The 17657-nt window shown below is 34.6% G+C and overlaps 1 protein-coding gene across 1 annotated transcript; it reads right to left on the bottom strand.

The window, feature by feature from the left end:
• Positions 1-598: 598 nt before the first annotated feature.
• Positions 599-6492, bottom strand: inha (inhibin subunit alpha). Its single transcript, XM_088607392.1, has 2 exons — positions 5779-6492; positions 599-2514 (listed from the first exon to the last, which is right to left on the bottom strand). Exons 1-2 carry the CDS (start codon positions 6083-6085, stop codon positions 1775-1777), a joined length of 1047 nt encoding a protein of 348 aa, XP_088463518.1. The 5' UTR covers positions 6086-6492; the 3' UTR covers positions 599-1774.
• Positions 6493-17657: the final 11165 nt, after the last annotated feature.

Genomic DNA, 17657 nt, shown 5'->3' with positions numbered 1-17657 from the left:
AGATTCAAGGGATATGTTTGACCCAAGGACATTGTCTACCATCCCAGCCCCTGAACTCCTGTAACTCGCCTTTGGCCTCATGGTGGCATCCCTAACCAGTATTCTCTTTGTCTGGCTACTCAGTGTGGAGGAGTAGCATGATCTAGGAAGTGTCTGGGTGCTTTCCACTTAATAATCCACTTCACCTTGCTCAATGAGATATAAATTACCCTTGAAATGTTTTTATACCCTGCTCTTGATTTGAAAGCAAAAAATGTATCCCCTAGTTGTTTTGAAAGCTCCTTGGTCTTTATGGTCGAATCTTCTTTTCCTGAAATTCACTAAATTAAGGACCTAACATAGACTGCTGTATTTATTGTAACATTATGTGAACATCATGTGAAGCACTATTATCGCACATGAAGATAGGGCAGTCAAATAATTGTGTGGCTCATTAAGGTAGTTTTGTCCACCTAAATATTAATCACTGCTTTAAAGTGACATAATTGCAAGCTGTAAAGCAACAAAATGTGAAAATATTGCGAGGGTCTGGGTACTGTTGCCTGGCACTGTAGTTACTGTGGACTCTGAAGAAAAGAACTGTATCTAAACACTACACTTTGCATTCTTATTTAATAATTTATTTTTCTGCCAGAATGGTTTTTGCAACAAATGTATAGTTAAAATAGCAAAGTATTCTTGGCCTTTTTACCAATACATTCTCTACAGTTACTAAGTAAGTAAATACATGTGTATTTTGTCAAATCTCTTAATTATATGTATTTTATTGTATTTTGTATTTGTATTGTATTGTAAAAAAACTTTGGTTTAATTAAGGTAAGTGTAGCCATTGTCGTTTGCAATCTAGGATGATGAAATGAGACTACAGCTTTAAGTGGTAATATGCTGTTATACACTGGTGACTGGTAAGGGAGGACAGATTGTTCTCTGATTATTCTCTGAGTAAGTGAAATTGCTTAAAACCTTGGTTTAACCACGGTAACATTATAATAAGTATAGCAGACTTACAATACAAATGTTAATTCCAAAATTTGGTTCCTTGCCTTGTACTCATTTCAAGATGGGTTTTGCTCCAGGTCACTATGTGTAGTTTTGGACTAAGCAGTTAGTAAAAAATGAAAGCCTAATGCTTAATTTTAATCTAAATTAGAGAGATTTCAAATACAATAAAATAAAATGTAAAAGCTTCTAATCGATTGGGTATATTTAACCTATTTGATCAAGTTATGTGGTTGTTAGGCAAACTAAATCCTAGTTAATTTTTGGTCCCATGTGAAGCAGCTGCTACTTGTTTATAGTTAAGTTCATTGGTTAAACTTGCTTCATCTTTGGACGTTAAGATATTGTTGCATGAAGCTAATCTCAATGTTTGTGATTTAATGGTAAGCACCCTAGCAGCATTCCTTTGAATAAACACATTTAACTAATAAGTAGGGATATGATCCTGTAAAATGTGCAAAGATATTTAACCTGTTTGTTTAAATGCTAAATTCAAAAAGAATATGTAGTTTAAAAGAGAAGGTAGACAAGGACAATCTGTTATGCAATTAACAGACTTAAAGCATGTTTTATCCTGTTTCAAATGTTATTTGACAGCTAAAAATATGTCAGGGGAAATATTTTTAAAAATCCTTTTAGCTTCCACCATTTGTCCTCCTTCACCTGCCTACAATGATATTATTGCAAAGCATGTGCAAGGTATTCTAAGATTTACTTTCAGAGTATATTTTCACAGACAGAGATAATTAACTTTAACATTTCACAGAAGACCATGCTAAATACAAGTGCAATCCTCAGCAATGATATTGGGCAGAGTTTCATATTTGAAGGAATAGCCACTGTCTGAGGTGGTCCGGAATCGGAGAGATCTCATGGTTCCTGGCACAGGTGCACAGCATTGTTTCATCCCCAAAATGGTGGTCATGCGATCCCAGCTGGAACAGTTGCCATGGCAGTAGTAAAACGTGAATACTTTGGGGTGGACAATCCAGTTGTCCCAGCCCAGTTCCTCAAAGGATATATTCAATTCTGCCCGGTGACAGTCATTGTAGTTGGGTTTCTCTTGAGATGGCCTTTGTAGAAGGTGAATAGCCAAGGGTGACCAGGGCAGGGATGACCTTCGTGAGCGGTCAGGACCCCTGGAGTGTGTGTGGAGGTGTAGGAAGGGGATCTTGTCAGACTCTGAGTGACAGCCACAAGTTGGGCATCGGACCTGTAGAACAAAAGGCCCTTCAGCCAAAAGTGGGTGGAATTGCTTGGCAATATGATATGTGACCCACCCATCATCTGATGTCTTTTGAGGGTTCTCTGCAACTTGTGCCAGCTGCTGGTGTGTTGTCAGGATAAAGAGAGGGGCTGAAGAGTTGCCTGCTTCGTCCACCTGTCCGCTGAAGAACCAGAAGTGGGCAGATGTGACAACAGACTCCAGGGTGTTTGTAGAAGGCTGGAAATAATAAGTGAAATGCCCGGTTCTCTTTGGTGAGGGCAGGTCTAGGCTGTGTGCACAGGTGGAATCTGGGGAAACAGGACAGAGAGAGTTAATAAGTCTGGTCATGATGTTAAAATGGAAATCTAATGTTAAAAATTCATTTACATTTTGAATACATAAGAGTATTCCTTTTAAATAGTGTCTTTAAATATTTATCCTAATATATTTCCAGATACCGTGCCAGAGAGAGCATTATGAAAAGGGAGTCCTTAAAAATGTTACCAACCATGCCAAATGTGTATTGAAAATATTTAATTGATTCATGCCAATGTTAAGTAATAGTATCTGTAGTAGTTTTGCGATTAATTACTGGAAGGCATTAAAATAACCTAAATGTTATCCTGAATTTGAATCTTGGAAAGCTGGTGTTTCTCAAGGATGTCAGGATGTGATCTGAAGAGATAACAATATTAATCTAGTCCCGGGAGTCTGGTATGATGTTGATATTGCACCACTTGTTTCCTCTGACAATATTATGAAATGACTGTAACACTTCAGGGATTTCTACCTGAACAGCACTCATGCAAAAAAACCACTCATCTCTTCTTAAAATTGTATGTTTTTTTCAGATGTTCAACTGTTACAGGGCTTGACAATTATATCAAAGGTGTTCTGCATAATCCACTTGAGTTTTATGAGCAGAGAGGCATGCTGTTATTATTCTTACAGTGCAACAAATGTGCACTTCAATGACCAGGCACCCTGTAAATCTCTGTATGGCAGGTTTACAATTGCTGAGTATTTCAACTGTCAAGCACTGTAACCTACTTTCTGAGTAAGCACTGGACACTCCATTTCAAGCTCTCCAGCTCATTTAGTATTACATCTAGAATCAAGACCTAAAACAACTACAATCTCAGCCTTTCTAGTACTGTCTCTCATTTCACTGGCATAAGCCATGAAATGAACATGCAAGCTCAGAATTTTCTGACCACTAATATTGTCAAGCAGGAAGGTTAGACATGTTAGATTCTCATCAATAAGATGAGATGGTACACGTACCTTGAGATTTTATGTCAGCTTAAATAATTATATTCCCTATAGTCTAATGTTGCCTGACACAGCACTCCGATTCACCTCTGCTTATTTTGTATATCCTGTGGGGTACTCTGCATTGGTATAATGAATGATATATCACAGCAACAAGCTGTTTCATTAAATTAATTTAACCTTCAAGCCATTTGTTTTCAGTATGCATTCTTAAAAGACATTGTCCCATACTTATGATGAATTAAAGCACCTGTCCCAGTAACAGATACAACAAACAAAAGATTTAACAGCACTGTTATAATTTTAAAAGTACACATTATAATTTCTAAATTGTGTTTGTGAAGATAGTTGAACTTGGTTACTACTCAGTTTAGCATGAATCACTTAGGGTGTAGACACAGCAAGTTTGCATAATGAGGCTTAAGGAAACTACTTTCCACGATCCACCACTGTCAAAAGAGACCTGAAAGTAAGGGTGAATGGTAATGCCGCCACATTGTAAAATTATTTGTTTATAGGAGAGCCATGGCAAAATATGGAGAATGTGTGTCAGGCTGAAATAAATGCAGAAAATTCATGAATGCTGTCATGGGGCTGACATTAGGACAGCAAGAGCAAGAGAATGAAGGAAGCTCACACCAGCGATGGAGCACTAAAGTGCACTCAGTGCACAAAGAACATGAAAGAGTTTTATCAGTGAAAAACTGACTTATAGAAAGGGTTGGCATTTAAAGGGGACCTGCAATAATGAGTGCATTTAAAACCACAACGAAACTACCAAGTACACAGTAATGTGTACAACCAGTCATTTACATCACAACGGAGATGAAGTTTCAATGTGTGCGTATGTATAGCACCATATTGCTGTCATTGTCTGCAATTCAGAAAGAGATAACAAAACTTTCGGTGATGAGAAAACAGTCCTATGACATTGTAAACATCTTTAGAACAAGTTAATTTTGCTACTATATTAATTTTAAATCTTTTCATTAAACACATACAAGGCAACATCTTTTACTTTATCTAAAAGTAAAAAAGGGCAACCTGCCAATCATCTAAAATACACTCCTATTCATCCTTCTACACAACCCATAAATCTTAAAAAAACAGTTGCTAACAGTGGAATTGTTTTCTCACTATTCTTGTATAAATGACAGTTTTCTGTAGGAGCATGTGTCAGTCCCTTATAATGCATAACAGAAGAAAACTGGTAAAAACAGTTTAATTATTACAAATATCTTAATGAGCTAAGAATTAAAGTGAAAGTTTAAAACTCTTTCAAGCATACTTTCTTAAAGAACAAAAAGAAACATTCCAAAATGTTTTTTCAAGTATGATCAATACAAGTTGTAACTTTCAGCTGTAATGACTGAAAAGCTTCATTCTTAACTGGTTATTTAAAGTTCCTAGTTAAACTTTCTACACAGCCCAACTATCTTAAAAAAGCAATCACTAACAGTGAAATTGTTGTGTTCCCACTATTCTTGTGGTATAAATAAATAACATGACAGTTTTCTGTATGAACATCTGTGTCTTTCCCTGTATGATGCATAACAGAAGAAAACTGGTAAAAATAGTTTATGACAAGGATCTTATTAAAATGAACTAAGAATAAAAGTGGAAGTTTTAGAGACCAAGCATACTTTCTTAAAGAAGAAAAAAAACAAAAATGTTTTTTAAAGTATGATCAATACCAGTTGATTCATTATTAACTGGTTATTTGAAGTTCCTAATTAAACTTTTTATGCAGCCCAACTATCTTAAAAAAAGAAATCACTAACAGTGAAATTGGTATTTTCCTACTGTTCTTGTGCCATTCTTCTGGTAGAAATGACGGTTTTCTGTCTGAACATTTGCATAACAGAAGAAAACAGATTAAAAAAACCTTTAATTATTACAAGGAACTTAATAAAATGAACTAGGAATAAAAGCAAAAGTTTTAGAGATCTGTTAAATCTCTTTCAAGCATACTTTCTTAAAGTATTCAGAATTCAATAATGTTTTTTCCAAGTATGATCAGTACCAGTTGTAACTGTCAGATGTAATGATTTAAAAACTTCATTCTTAACAGGTTATCTAAAGTTCCTATTGAAACGTTTTACACAGTGGAATTGTTGTTTTCCCACTGTTCTTATAGTATAAATAACAGTTTTTTGTTTTGTGTTTGTCCCCATATGACGTGTATAACCAGTCTGCCAGATACTGTTGTATTTGTGTCCCTGTTTTGGGATTGTGTTATTATTTTTGTGTCAAGGCTGTGCGTTATTGCTGTAATGTGCTGCATGGAAACTGAGACTAACCAGTGCTAGGGAAGAGAATGATTTGTGATGTCTCTTGGTGAATTCTTCTTCTCTCTGTCCATGCTGCCCTTCCCACTCTTGCAGAGACAGGGTGTTGGGCCAGATCTCCTCTTTCACTGGCTGAGTGACTTGCACTTGTGATTGGGGGTTCCTTCAATCCCAATGCATCCAGCACTCGCTGCTTGAACCAGTCCAGTATAATATTCTTAGGCAAGTCCTCCCTGGTGCATACTTCAGCGCAGACAGAAACAGAGAGAGCCAAGCAGATAAGAGGAATCAGAAACCACATTCGGCATCTGTTCAACATACTTCTCCCTCTTTTATAATTTCTTCTGATGAAAAAAGTAAATTTCAAACAGGGAAGACGATTTCTGTTTTTCTGAAAATAAATGTAGACCGTCCAGTATGTTCTGTATTTCCAACTCAAACAGCAGTATTTGCTGGTTCTCCCCGTTGGTGCTTGTTTCGGCCTCTTCAACTTCTGAATGGTTAAGAAACTGCTCTTGAACCAGCCTTTTCTCAATAATGAGTGGAAAGATCTTCAGCTCAAGATGTCCAGGTGAACACTTTAGTCCCTAGCATTTCAGTCCTCAGTAGTGTCAAGGCTCTTTTACTGATATCTTCTGCAAAACTCTCTATGTCTTTGCAATATGTGACTGAGAGGCCCCCCTAATATGCAGATGCCACAACTGGGCTCTGCCCACACCACTTCTGTGACGCAGCCGCCTGGGTCCTATGAAAGGTATCTGTAGCAATGTAATAAAGAGGAACTGAAATTGTACCAGAATGTAGCCGTTTAGTTTGAGGGAATTTAGCCATCTTGGCTAACGATACCTGCTGTGGTCTGCCCTTGCTGTCTTTTCAAGTAACAATGCAGGGATCAAGATGTTCCCAAACTGCTACAGTGATTACAAAACAAAAATATTCATCCTTTTACAAAAACAATACAATATTACCTATATTTATAAAGTAGTACAGTATTCATAACCTTGAACTGTAACTAAAAGTTGACTTAACATGAAAGTGCATTTATACAATCATTATTTCTCAATACACATAAAACTAAAATCATGTAAGAAATTAAATATGTAAAAATTGAACATCTGACAGAAATAGTTACATAGTTCCCACTGTTACTGTGGTTTAAATGACAGTTTTTCTGATTATACATTTTATTGTATAATCAATATTTTAAGAACCCCCTTTGGCTTTATTAAACCCAAGGAGACTAGTTATATCATTTTAATAGTTTTTTTATTTTTCTGTGAGGGATATTCAACCGCTCCAGTATGTAATAACTCTTCAATGACAGGTTGTGCAGCCTGTAGTTGGGATTTTCTTTTTTGCAGCTCATACCATCGATTTTCTAATAGAGACTGTGATGACCAATCAAGAATGCTGATTTTTTACCCCATTCTTCTTGGGGTCAAAAATTAGCCTCATCACAGAAACAAACTGTGGTTTTGGCTAAAATACCCTGGAAATGTATAGGATCTGTCTGTCCCACAGTTGTTGCTGGAACACAAATACCAGGGGATGCAAAAGCATAACAGGTAATTTTCTATTCTTAACAGAAATTATTACGTACTTTCTCTTCCTCTGATAACAATATGACTGGTGAGACCGTCCAAAAGCTTAATCTGTTTCAGCCAATTAGGTGCTAGTTGGCAAATTCATGTATTTTCATTTTATTTTACCTAATGATTAAAAACAACACGTTTAGATTATATTAATATATACAGTATGTGAACATACAGCATTACAAATATATGTAATGATTTTGTAGGTACAATGTTGATATATTCAGCCTTTATCATATATAAATTATCAGAAACTGCTTAGTTTCATGAGTGTCATGGCAAGACAGTCCCAGAAGTGTAAAGCACACAATGGGACTGGGACTACATGATATCCCTAAATTAAGATGTTATTCATCATAGGGCCACTGTGAAAGAGACAATTTATAGTAGTCAACACACCTAGTCAGTCAGTATGAAGCTGATGGGACTTGCAGAAAACCCACATGGCATGAACATTATGTGGATTGATTTACAGCTGATAGACACATATGAATTCAGTCAATACTGTGATCGGAAATAGGCCTTGGCACTTTGCTGTTCTTGCATTTCCTTGCATTTCCCAGCTCATAAAGAGCTAAAAGAGAGTCAAAGATCAGTGATCCTACAACAGTGCTTGATAATAGGTCTGATTGGCTTTGGTCAAACTACAGGATTTTGTCAAATGAAGTATCAGACTTTAATGTATATTTTTTTATATTGTGATTAGTCTGGAATTCAATTAATTATTTATGACAAATATGGCTTTTCTCTATCCAACACTATAATGATTACAGCATAACATCAGAATGTTTTATGTGAGACACATTATCCAATATGTAACTCATTCTGCTATATGATGTTATTTTCCTATTTTATGGGGGGTAGTGAGTAAATTTGGAGGTTCCTGCATATATCTGCTAATTACAAGTGAATATTTAATTTTGTTGGTGATCAAGTTTCCATCATTGTTAAAGTACCATACGCTTCATTCACATTTGTAGTTAATTAGTGAAATATAGTCTGTGATTTATTGTTGCCAATAATATGATCAAATACTGCATAGCCAAAAACAAACAACATTTACACCTCTTAGATAGAGTTTGTGTTGTGAGGAAAATGTAATATAATGAGAACAATTGGGAAATAGTTAAGCCATTTTAAAATACATTTTAAACACTTTGTATTTATCTGAATATATAAAATATACTATACTAACTGAATAAAATGTGTTTTGTGTTCATTATAGTTTCCCAGATGTGTTCAGCTTAGTGATGGCATTTTTCCTTCAAAAGAGTGGGTAAAGTATTGTAGGAAAGTTTATCAGAAACCCACATAAACAGACAAAACATAGGAAGAGAGATAAGACAGTTTATAAAATAAAATGTATCAGCTTCAATGCTTAACTCTCTGCAGTCCTTACCCTATGAATATCTGTGTAGAAAATGCAAATTGCAATATATTTACATACTGTATAATTATGCTTTATAAATTTTGTGCATTGTGTGATCTGTAGCTATAGAAATACTGAATACACAAGAGATATGTAATATATTCTGCATTTTAAAAAATAGAGACTCAATTAAGAAGTCAATACTTCTGAAGTTTAAATATACAGTCAGTACCAAATCAAATGTTTATATGGTGAAAGAATTGGGGATTATTTAGCTGATTAAAAGATTGCATTTATTGCATTTTATGGCCTATATTTTAGAATAACACAGTATAATTTCACGTAAGTTTCCCTTCATTAAGTTTTCTTTCCACACATACTTCATGAATGCATGTTTTAGGGTCTTGAGGCAACAAGAATACAGATCAATAAATAACTGCATTAATATCTGTAGATGTCTGTAGGTAGTGCTTGATTAACCTTATAGATCAATTCTATGACATACAAGATTGACCATTATTTATTTTTACAATAAATACCAATAATGAGTCTTCTATATTACAACTGCATCATATAGTCAGATTGTTTTTTCTTTAAGTGTGGTGATATTTTATTGTACATGTAGACATAGAGTGAAGACAACAGTGCTGAGTGCGGTTCTGTTTCACACTTTGTACAAAGTTTCCATCCAGAACAGAGATTCACATGATAAAGTTTAAATACTTAGATTGTACCTGAATAGTACCATCATAAATATATAGCATCATTTTTTATCTTAATATTAACTGACATTAAATATAAACGTGTAGCTCTTTGAGACTTAATGTTAATCATTCATTTTTTCTAAAAAAATCCATGTTTGCTCTAGAAAACACATTTAGAAAAACATTTGTGCAAGAGTGTGTTAACAGAGATAATGTATGCAAAAAAAGTAAGAACTTTATTATTATTAAAAATAATCAGACACCAGAACAACCACGGCTTTAGTCCTATTTACTGTAGTCTAAATATATATGGCATAGCAAGTGAGAATACAGTATAAATGTACAAATTAATGTTGTAGAGAGAGAGAGATTTTTGAAAATACAGAAAAGTCTAGAAAAATTGACAATTTTCACAGCAGTAAAATGTGCCTTTATAGGAACCCTTACTTTTATTAAAATTAAACTTTTATGTTAAAATAAAAATATAACATTTTTTTGACATAGGTAAAGTTAGTGCTCTAAATTGTTATGTTCAGTAAAGGGAAATTAAATATGCATTTTAACAATAGAAAAACACTGAGCAAAATATGATAGAAAAAGTAGTGTTCTTCATTCTAATAGTAGGAAAACACCTAACATGTCCAGTTTCTTTTTATTTAGCTTTTTTTATCTGCACCTTTGTTATTATTGAATAATGCTCCGTGTATTCTTTATAAATCAAGGAATTAATAACTACAAATACCTAAAAACATAAAGCACAGAACTGGCCAGCACCTGAATCAGCTGCTGAAATGGATTAAATACACAATTTTAGATTAGGTTACTGTTTTTTTCCTTTTTTTTGTCTTAGATTCAAAATTAGGGTTTAGTATATGTACTATTGAAAAATGTTTGTCAGCAAGCAAACTATTAGCTGAGCAGTTTTTAAAGGACGATATCTATCTATTCTGTAGCTTTGAGTAGCTACATTTGAACGTTTTGCTTGTGCAGTTGAGCCTTCTATTTTTAATTTAAGCACCTGTCTTTTTCTATTTAAGTGCCTAATACAGTAATAGCTAGAAGTATTTATAGGGAATTAATACACTATGTGACTGAAATTTTAGTGACAGCAGGGAACAGGTGTGTAAGCCAAAGACTAAAAGGAACTCAGTTGGAATTCTTTTATTAATACCTTTTATTCATTAAGAAATACAGACTTCAAATACTAGAAGAGTTGCTTTTGATTTCTGCACCTGGTCTCGCATGAAACCCTGAGCCTTTTTGAAGGTGGTTAGAAAATATGTGTCTTCTTTTTTTTTATTTGCAAAACAATGGGGCCTGCTTTATCTGAGTCTTGGCCTAGAGAAGTAATCAGCCAGTCAGTTTCCATCTGTTTTAGCTAGGCTAGACTCCAAAATGAGGTTGAGAAACACTGCAGGGGAGTCACAGCCTTGTTTTTTTTAGGAATTGTAGGAAACGTAGAATGGTTAATAAATGATAATACCTTAAAATTAATAATGTTAATATTTTAAACTAGTAATTGTGTATATATAATTAGTAAATATATGTCAGCAATGCTAATATAAACTGTGATAAAATGTGCAGATGTACTGTTGACACATTGTAATTCAATTCTTGCATCTACATATATCTACATATAAAAGGTTAAGGGTAATTTAAGTTTCAGCTTATGCTGTTTAACCTTGAAGTTGAGAGTGCTACAGAGACAGTAGGTCTGCTTTGTCATAAACAAAATGTTTGGTAGATTATAATGAAAGCTGCTGTTCCTAATTCTTTAATGTGGTTTTAATCACAATCTCTTTTTTTTCACTGAGATACAGTATGAAATAGACTGATATCTCTCAACCTTCAACAGTCGATCTTTAGCTTTAATTCAGTATCTGGCCCTCTGGGGTCATAGCCTAGGAGGAAGTAAACCTTGTTTTAAATACCTAGCTGAAAAGGAAGATGTAGTACTCTGTACGCATTTAGAGCCTTGATTTCAACTGTTGGCACAAACTGACCTATGAACATCTCATGCACACACACCTGACAATCTGTAAACTCACCCTTATATGGGCTGTGTGTATTGGGCACTTAGTGGCAAGTAGTGTGCCTTACAGTATATTGTAGTTAGCAATAGGCTCTCAGAGTCATTCCTACGAAGGCAGGCTGAATTGGAGACCTGACATCTTTTTCTACATACAAATAAAACAAAAACTCACAATAGCTTCCTAATGCATCAATACTTTGACCACTCCAATGCTTAACCTAATTATTACTCCTTCATCCTTTGAGAGCATGAACTGGAATCTGAAAAATATGACATTATATATCACCATGTGTTTCTAAACCTTCTTGGTAACCGGACCATAATGTTTATACATAACCCAGCAATACATTTCTTTGCACAAAATATTATATTGAACAGCATAGTAAAGGAACAGTCCCAGATATGTTCAGTTTACAGATTTTGTTCTACAATGTTTGCTTATTTTGAATGATTTTGCCTGCTGTGACATTTTCTAAATTAGCATTTATTCAGATCATAAGACTTTCCATGGCAAATGAACATTAAGATGTTGTGTAGTTTTTGTTATGCTTCATTGAGTTAATGACATAAGAGGGTTTAATGAGCAGCAGGATTCTTGGTAAAATGAAACTTCCCATTTTCCTTAACCTAAAAATCTCTATGGGGAGCAACTGTGACAACAGGGATTTCCATTAGATGGTTAAGACATAGCCTAATGCCAAAAAGAAAGTGTTTCTGTGATTGGGCACGATGGTAGTAATGGTGCTTTCAGGCAGGCTTTCATTATCCAAAACTATTACAAACTATTACATGTGCTAAGTGTCAAAACAAAGATTTTAAACTCCCACTCCAGGCCAGTAGTCTATTCATTTGATACCCACTAGCCAGAACACATTGGAAGAAAGAATTTTCCAGATTGATCTGAAATCTTAATATTTTTTTAAAACATCAGGAATAAAGTGTGACCTGAAAAGTAAGTGTTGTTTGGCGATTTCTGTTAACAAATACAATTAGACTGATATATTGCTTTTAAATGCTTTAATCTCTGAAGTATACTCACCACAGTTGTCACATTGAACAAGGTGAATTATCCTTTAAATACTCTATTAGCATTGGAAAGACTATGAATAGTGTGTGACTGAATCAACACATTAAATGTTTTCTACAATGTAGACCGTAATTATGTTCACTGTTGCTGAAGACATTTTGAAGTGGTCTGATGCTTCTGAAAATCAGAAGATTGCAGAAATATGCAGTGTTATTAACTGCAAAGTAAAAAGAACCCTACTATAGATTTCTGAGTAATATTAATTAATGTCTGTTAAATTTGCACCTGTAACAAGACATCATTTCTGGTTCTTTCTTTCATGTTTCTGCTGAACCATGGATAAAACATTAAGCTCATGATATTATTTATAAATCTGACAAAATATTTCACAAAATCTTCTCTTGAATAAAAAAGCAACCAAAAATCTTGGATTAATTTTAATATTACCTTCTCACTTCCAGTCCACCTAGGGACCCACACACTAGTCATAAGTAAGACAGAGTACTGGATGTGTAGCCCTCATGCATTATTGTGAGGTTGTTTCCAAGGCAACCAGACACTGAGGAATCAGCTCAGGCAGGTTTTACTTTAAGAATAGTGTAAAGGAGGTAGGCACACAGAGGGCAAAAATGCACAGAGCAGTTCAGCTGAGTAAAGTAATAGAGACTAGATGAAAAAGAGGTTTATTGCTACTGTGATGTGCTTCAAATAACACAGATCTTTGCAGATCTGTGTCTTCACTGAATAGCATATTAAGAGTTGAACTGAACTACCAGTGGAGAAGTGTTTAAAAGGAATTAGTTGAAAAAAGTTTGAGCCTGCTGGATGGCAAAAAATTACTCCACTAATCATAAGCAGACAATGTCTTCAATATGATCTTTTTTAGTATTGCTATGAAAATATTTTCCCCATTTTTTAAATCAGTTTTCAATTGTGTTATTATTTTGTGCAAATAACCAAAATACAGATAATATTCAAGATTATTTTATCATTTGTGTGTTGTAGATTTCCAACTTAACACTCTTTTTATTCACTGGAAAAGAAGGTTCTTCTTCAGCAAAGTGAGTTTAAATGACTCCTGACTTTTCTGTGTTGCACTGAATGAAAAATACAAAAATAATTTTCAGCAATTTCATTTTTGCTGATATGCTGTAGACTGATCCACAACGCCCCCAAATGTTATTCATTTTTATTTCCAATAATCTCCAGGGTTATGCTTGTAAATTTAAAACTACAGATTGTATCATGAAAAACAAAGTAAATACAATCATATTATATAGTCTTCATCTTAAAGTAAATTTCCAGTTGTCTTTGTGCTTCATATACTGTATAAGGAACAGGTTTCTTTAAAAAACAATATTAATGTCTATTTGTTTGAAAAAAGAAAAAAAAACTGCACAGTATGGATGAAGTGGCCAGCAGGTGGAGATGTCTGGTTCATATTTTGCAGTTATCACAATTCATATCATACATTTAATATACTTCAGAAAAACCTTAAATATCACAGTGTGGACACTCACTTTATCAGACTACAAATTGAATGAAACTTTAGAGAATTTAATTCAATTTCTCACATGTAACAAAGCTGATGATTTCTGTCTATAAAACACATTTCTAGAAGTTAAACTGAAACTGGCAGTGCAAAATCACAGTAACTAAAGTAAGCAGTGTTTTTTGGGGAAAAATCAGAGAATTGAGAACCTTTATTTTCAACTGCATCTTCAGTAATCATCTAATTGAACACAACATGACTTGTTGAGACTGTTCTTTTATAAAAATGTATTTAATTATATTGATATTTGCCCATTATACATCTATTCTGATATGAAAAAACAAATCTCATTCTACTCCTATTCACCAGTATTTGAGATTTTCCATAATTTGGTATAAGATCATAGTAGAGGTTACAAAAGAGAAGAGGCCATTCAACGTATCTTGTTTGGTTGCTAGTACCTCATCTATCTGTAAAAATCCTTCTAATACTTGTCTTGAATGATCCTTTGTAACTGGCTATTGCAACATGAATTGCTAACATGTTTTAGATACTATACCACAACCCCTTTTGCAAAGTATTTATTCTTAGTTTTCAGTTCTAAATGCAGTGTTTATCATAAGATTGTTCTTAAAATCTATCGTATTGAACTGTGGCATATAAATATATTTAATTTTTTTACATTCAACATTGATGACGGATATGGAATAGGTATGTCCATGTTTAATTTTTGCTATAGTTTTGTATGTATCTGAGGGATCTGAGGGATGTGCTTTCTGTTTTGAAGCTCCATATAAGCATTGTTTTACATTTTTATAACTACAGAGAAGTTTACAATTTTTATTATTATTTATTTTGTTTTTTTTATTTCTGAGTCTGTTTCTGTTTAAGGATATTCAAAGGCTGGGTTACAACTATGAACTACTGTATGTCAAAATGATTCTGCTCAAAAAACAACCATCAGATCATCTTTCATGTAAACCAGCTGAATTTCATCATGTCTGAAGGTTAGTGCTAATTTTATTTTAATCCTTCTTAAAACTTATATTATTGTGGAACATCCTATCATGAGCGCCTTTGCAAGTGAAATTATCGATCATATCACCTAATTTATCCCAAGATAAAAAAAAGGGGTGGGGCAGTGGCTCTGTGGCTAAGGATCTGCGCCTGTTGCTGGAAGGTTGCCGGTTCGTATCCCGCAGCCGGCAGAGGAATCCTACTCCGTTGGGCCCCTGAGCAAGGCCCTTAACCACAACTGCTCCAGGGGTACTGTATAAATGGCTGACACTGCGCTCTGACCCCAAGCTTCTCTCCCTGTCTGTGTGTCTCATGGAGAGGAAGTTGGGGTATGTGAAAAGACAAATTCCTAATACAATAAATTGTATATGGCCAATAAAGTGATTTTATCTTATAAGTTTAAGTTAAGACTGATGACCTTCATAATAATTAAAATATTGAGCCTTTGAAGAGCATGTTATCGATAGGGCCCTCACCCTGGCCAAAAACAGCCCTCACATCATCAACTCCACCACGAACTCTTGGTCTTACAACAGCATTCCTTTGGTTTTTTCCTTTCTATCCCCAGGACCATCATTAACAACTACTCCATTTTACAGGGCGATTCCTCCATCGGTACCCTTTTTTCTAACTGCTCAATCATCTCATACTGCCGACCACCCAATCTACATAAACTTCTGGTTCACAGCTCCCTTGACCACACTCGGCAATCATCCCCACCAGGCACCTTCCCCTGCAACAGAACTTGCAATACATACACCTGCAAATACATATCTAACAACACGCTCATTCAGGGTCCCTCAGGTCAATTCCAGATCACCCAGATGACATCCTGTACCTCCAGCAACCTTATTTACTGTATCTCTTGCAAACAATGCCCAGCAATCTACGCTGGGGAAACCGGAAAGAGACTAGGAGACCTTCAGAGAACATGTTAGGGCTGTGAAGATTAAAGATTTCTCCAAGCCCATAGTTTTTCATTTCACCTCAGATGGCCATGATTACACTGATCTCTCTGTCTCTGTTCTCAAAGAAGAGTTTCTCAACTCCCATAGCAGAAAAACAACAGAAAAGAAACTCATCCTGAAACTAGGTTCACAACATCCCCCTTCTATCAATGACCGACTTATTTTTCGTGTAATCTTCTTTATTCTCATGCAGGTTTTTACTTCACACCTTTCTTCACCCCTCTCCACTTTGCACTTCCTGAGTGGGCTCTCTGCCTCTCTGTCCCTCCTGCCTCCTCCCCTCCCCCAGCTTCTGTTCTTCTGTGCTATTTAATTTTTGTTGTCTGCCCTGTCTTTCTTATACCTTAAGAAGTCTTCACAGCGGAAACGTTGTGTTTTCTCTCTTCTCTTTTCAGCATGGAATAAACCTATTACTTGTTCCTTTGCATAATTAAAATATTAGCCTTTTAGTGTAAAATGAGCTTAATGTAAGTGTCATAAGTGGGTATATCAGATAGCACATGACAAACAGACAGCTTAACTGCTTCTTATGAAGATGAATGGTTAAAAGTTATTTTAACAATAATATAAATTTTAGGATCAAGCGTTTATATTATGGTAATGTCTTAGCATGAATGTAAACATTGGAATGTATTCAAAATTTAACGCACACATATTAGACACTTATTCAAAACCTGAATCTTTGAACTGAAGACTTCTATGGATAAGATACTATAAATGTCAGAAAAACCTAAAGAGAAAAAAAACCTGAATATTGAAAAAAGAATGAATACTTTTCTTATGCAATCATGACTTTTCCACTTCTTTTGTATTATCTATGTACTTTTTTTCTCTCTGATTTTTTTTTACTTTGTGTGGAGTAAATATATGAAACAAATAATAATGGCTGCTTCAATGAGATTACTTCATGACTGGAAGCTTTAAAGTAACAAAATAAAAAAAACTGTGCCTAGTTCTGAATACTTGTACAAGTCACTGTACATACAATTACATTTAAAACAATAAAAATTGTTCTTAAATTTTCTAAATCAATGCTTCCTTCATTTTCCCTAATCCTTGTGTACTCATCTCCAGTGTTCTGTGGTCTCAAAAAATGTTTTTTTTTTCTTGTCAACAAAAAGACCTAAATACTTCATTAAAATATTGTAAAAATTGAATTATTTCATGCTGTACATAGTGTTTAATCCCCCATTTTAACTGTGGTTTCCCTACTTCACACTCCAGTGTTTATTTATTTTAAAATAGCAAACAGCGTTTTTTTCCTTTTATACATTATTTTATCGCATTGACTTGAAACACTGATCAGTTGCATGTTATATACTGTTTTTTGTCACGGACTGAATGTGTATATTATTATCGTCATTTTTATGTTCTATTTATTGATGAAACCAAACAACTAAACTTTAAAATACTATGATATACACAGCGATTAGGACAGATATCAATACTACTAGATTATAGCTGGAAGCACTCATCTGCACTAAGATCCAGGGGAGATTGGAGGCTGCCCTCTGCTTACACCTGATGCATTTGAAGTTATGTTTGCAGGTTCCTGGTTGGCTTCTATCTTTGACAAATGAATCAGAACTTAATCTCCTCTCCCTCCTTTTGCAGTCTCACATGCACACTGTGGGTTGTTTGGTTGGCTAGATGTCCAAGGGGGTGGTAGGAGGAAGAAGAATTTTACTGT

Source organism: Lepisosteus platostomus, chromosome 14 (genome assembly GCF_059453375.1).
Source record: "Lepisosteus platostomus isolate fLepPlt1 chromosome 14, fLepPlt1.hap1, whole genome shotgun sequence".
NCBI lineage: Eukaryota > Metazoa > Chordata > Actinopteri > Semionotiformes > Lepisosteidae > Lepisosteus > Lepisosteus platostomus.
Note: the sequence above shows the minus strand (reverse complement) of the source record. Positions and strands in the feature narration are given on the sequence as shown.

Coding starts and splice junctions, on each gene's coding strand:
- inha (XM_088607392.1), bottom strand. CDS start 6,085: ATGTTGAACAGATGCCGAATGTGGTTTCTGATTCCTCTTATCTGCTTG. Junction 2,515..5,778: donor CATTCTCTTCCCTAGCACTG/GTTAGTCTCAGT, acceptor CTGTTTCCCCAG/ATTCCACCTGTGCACACAGC.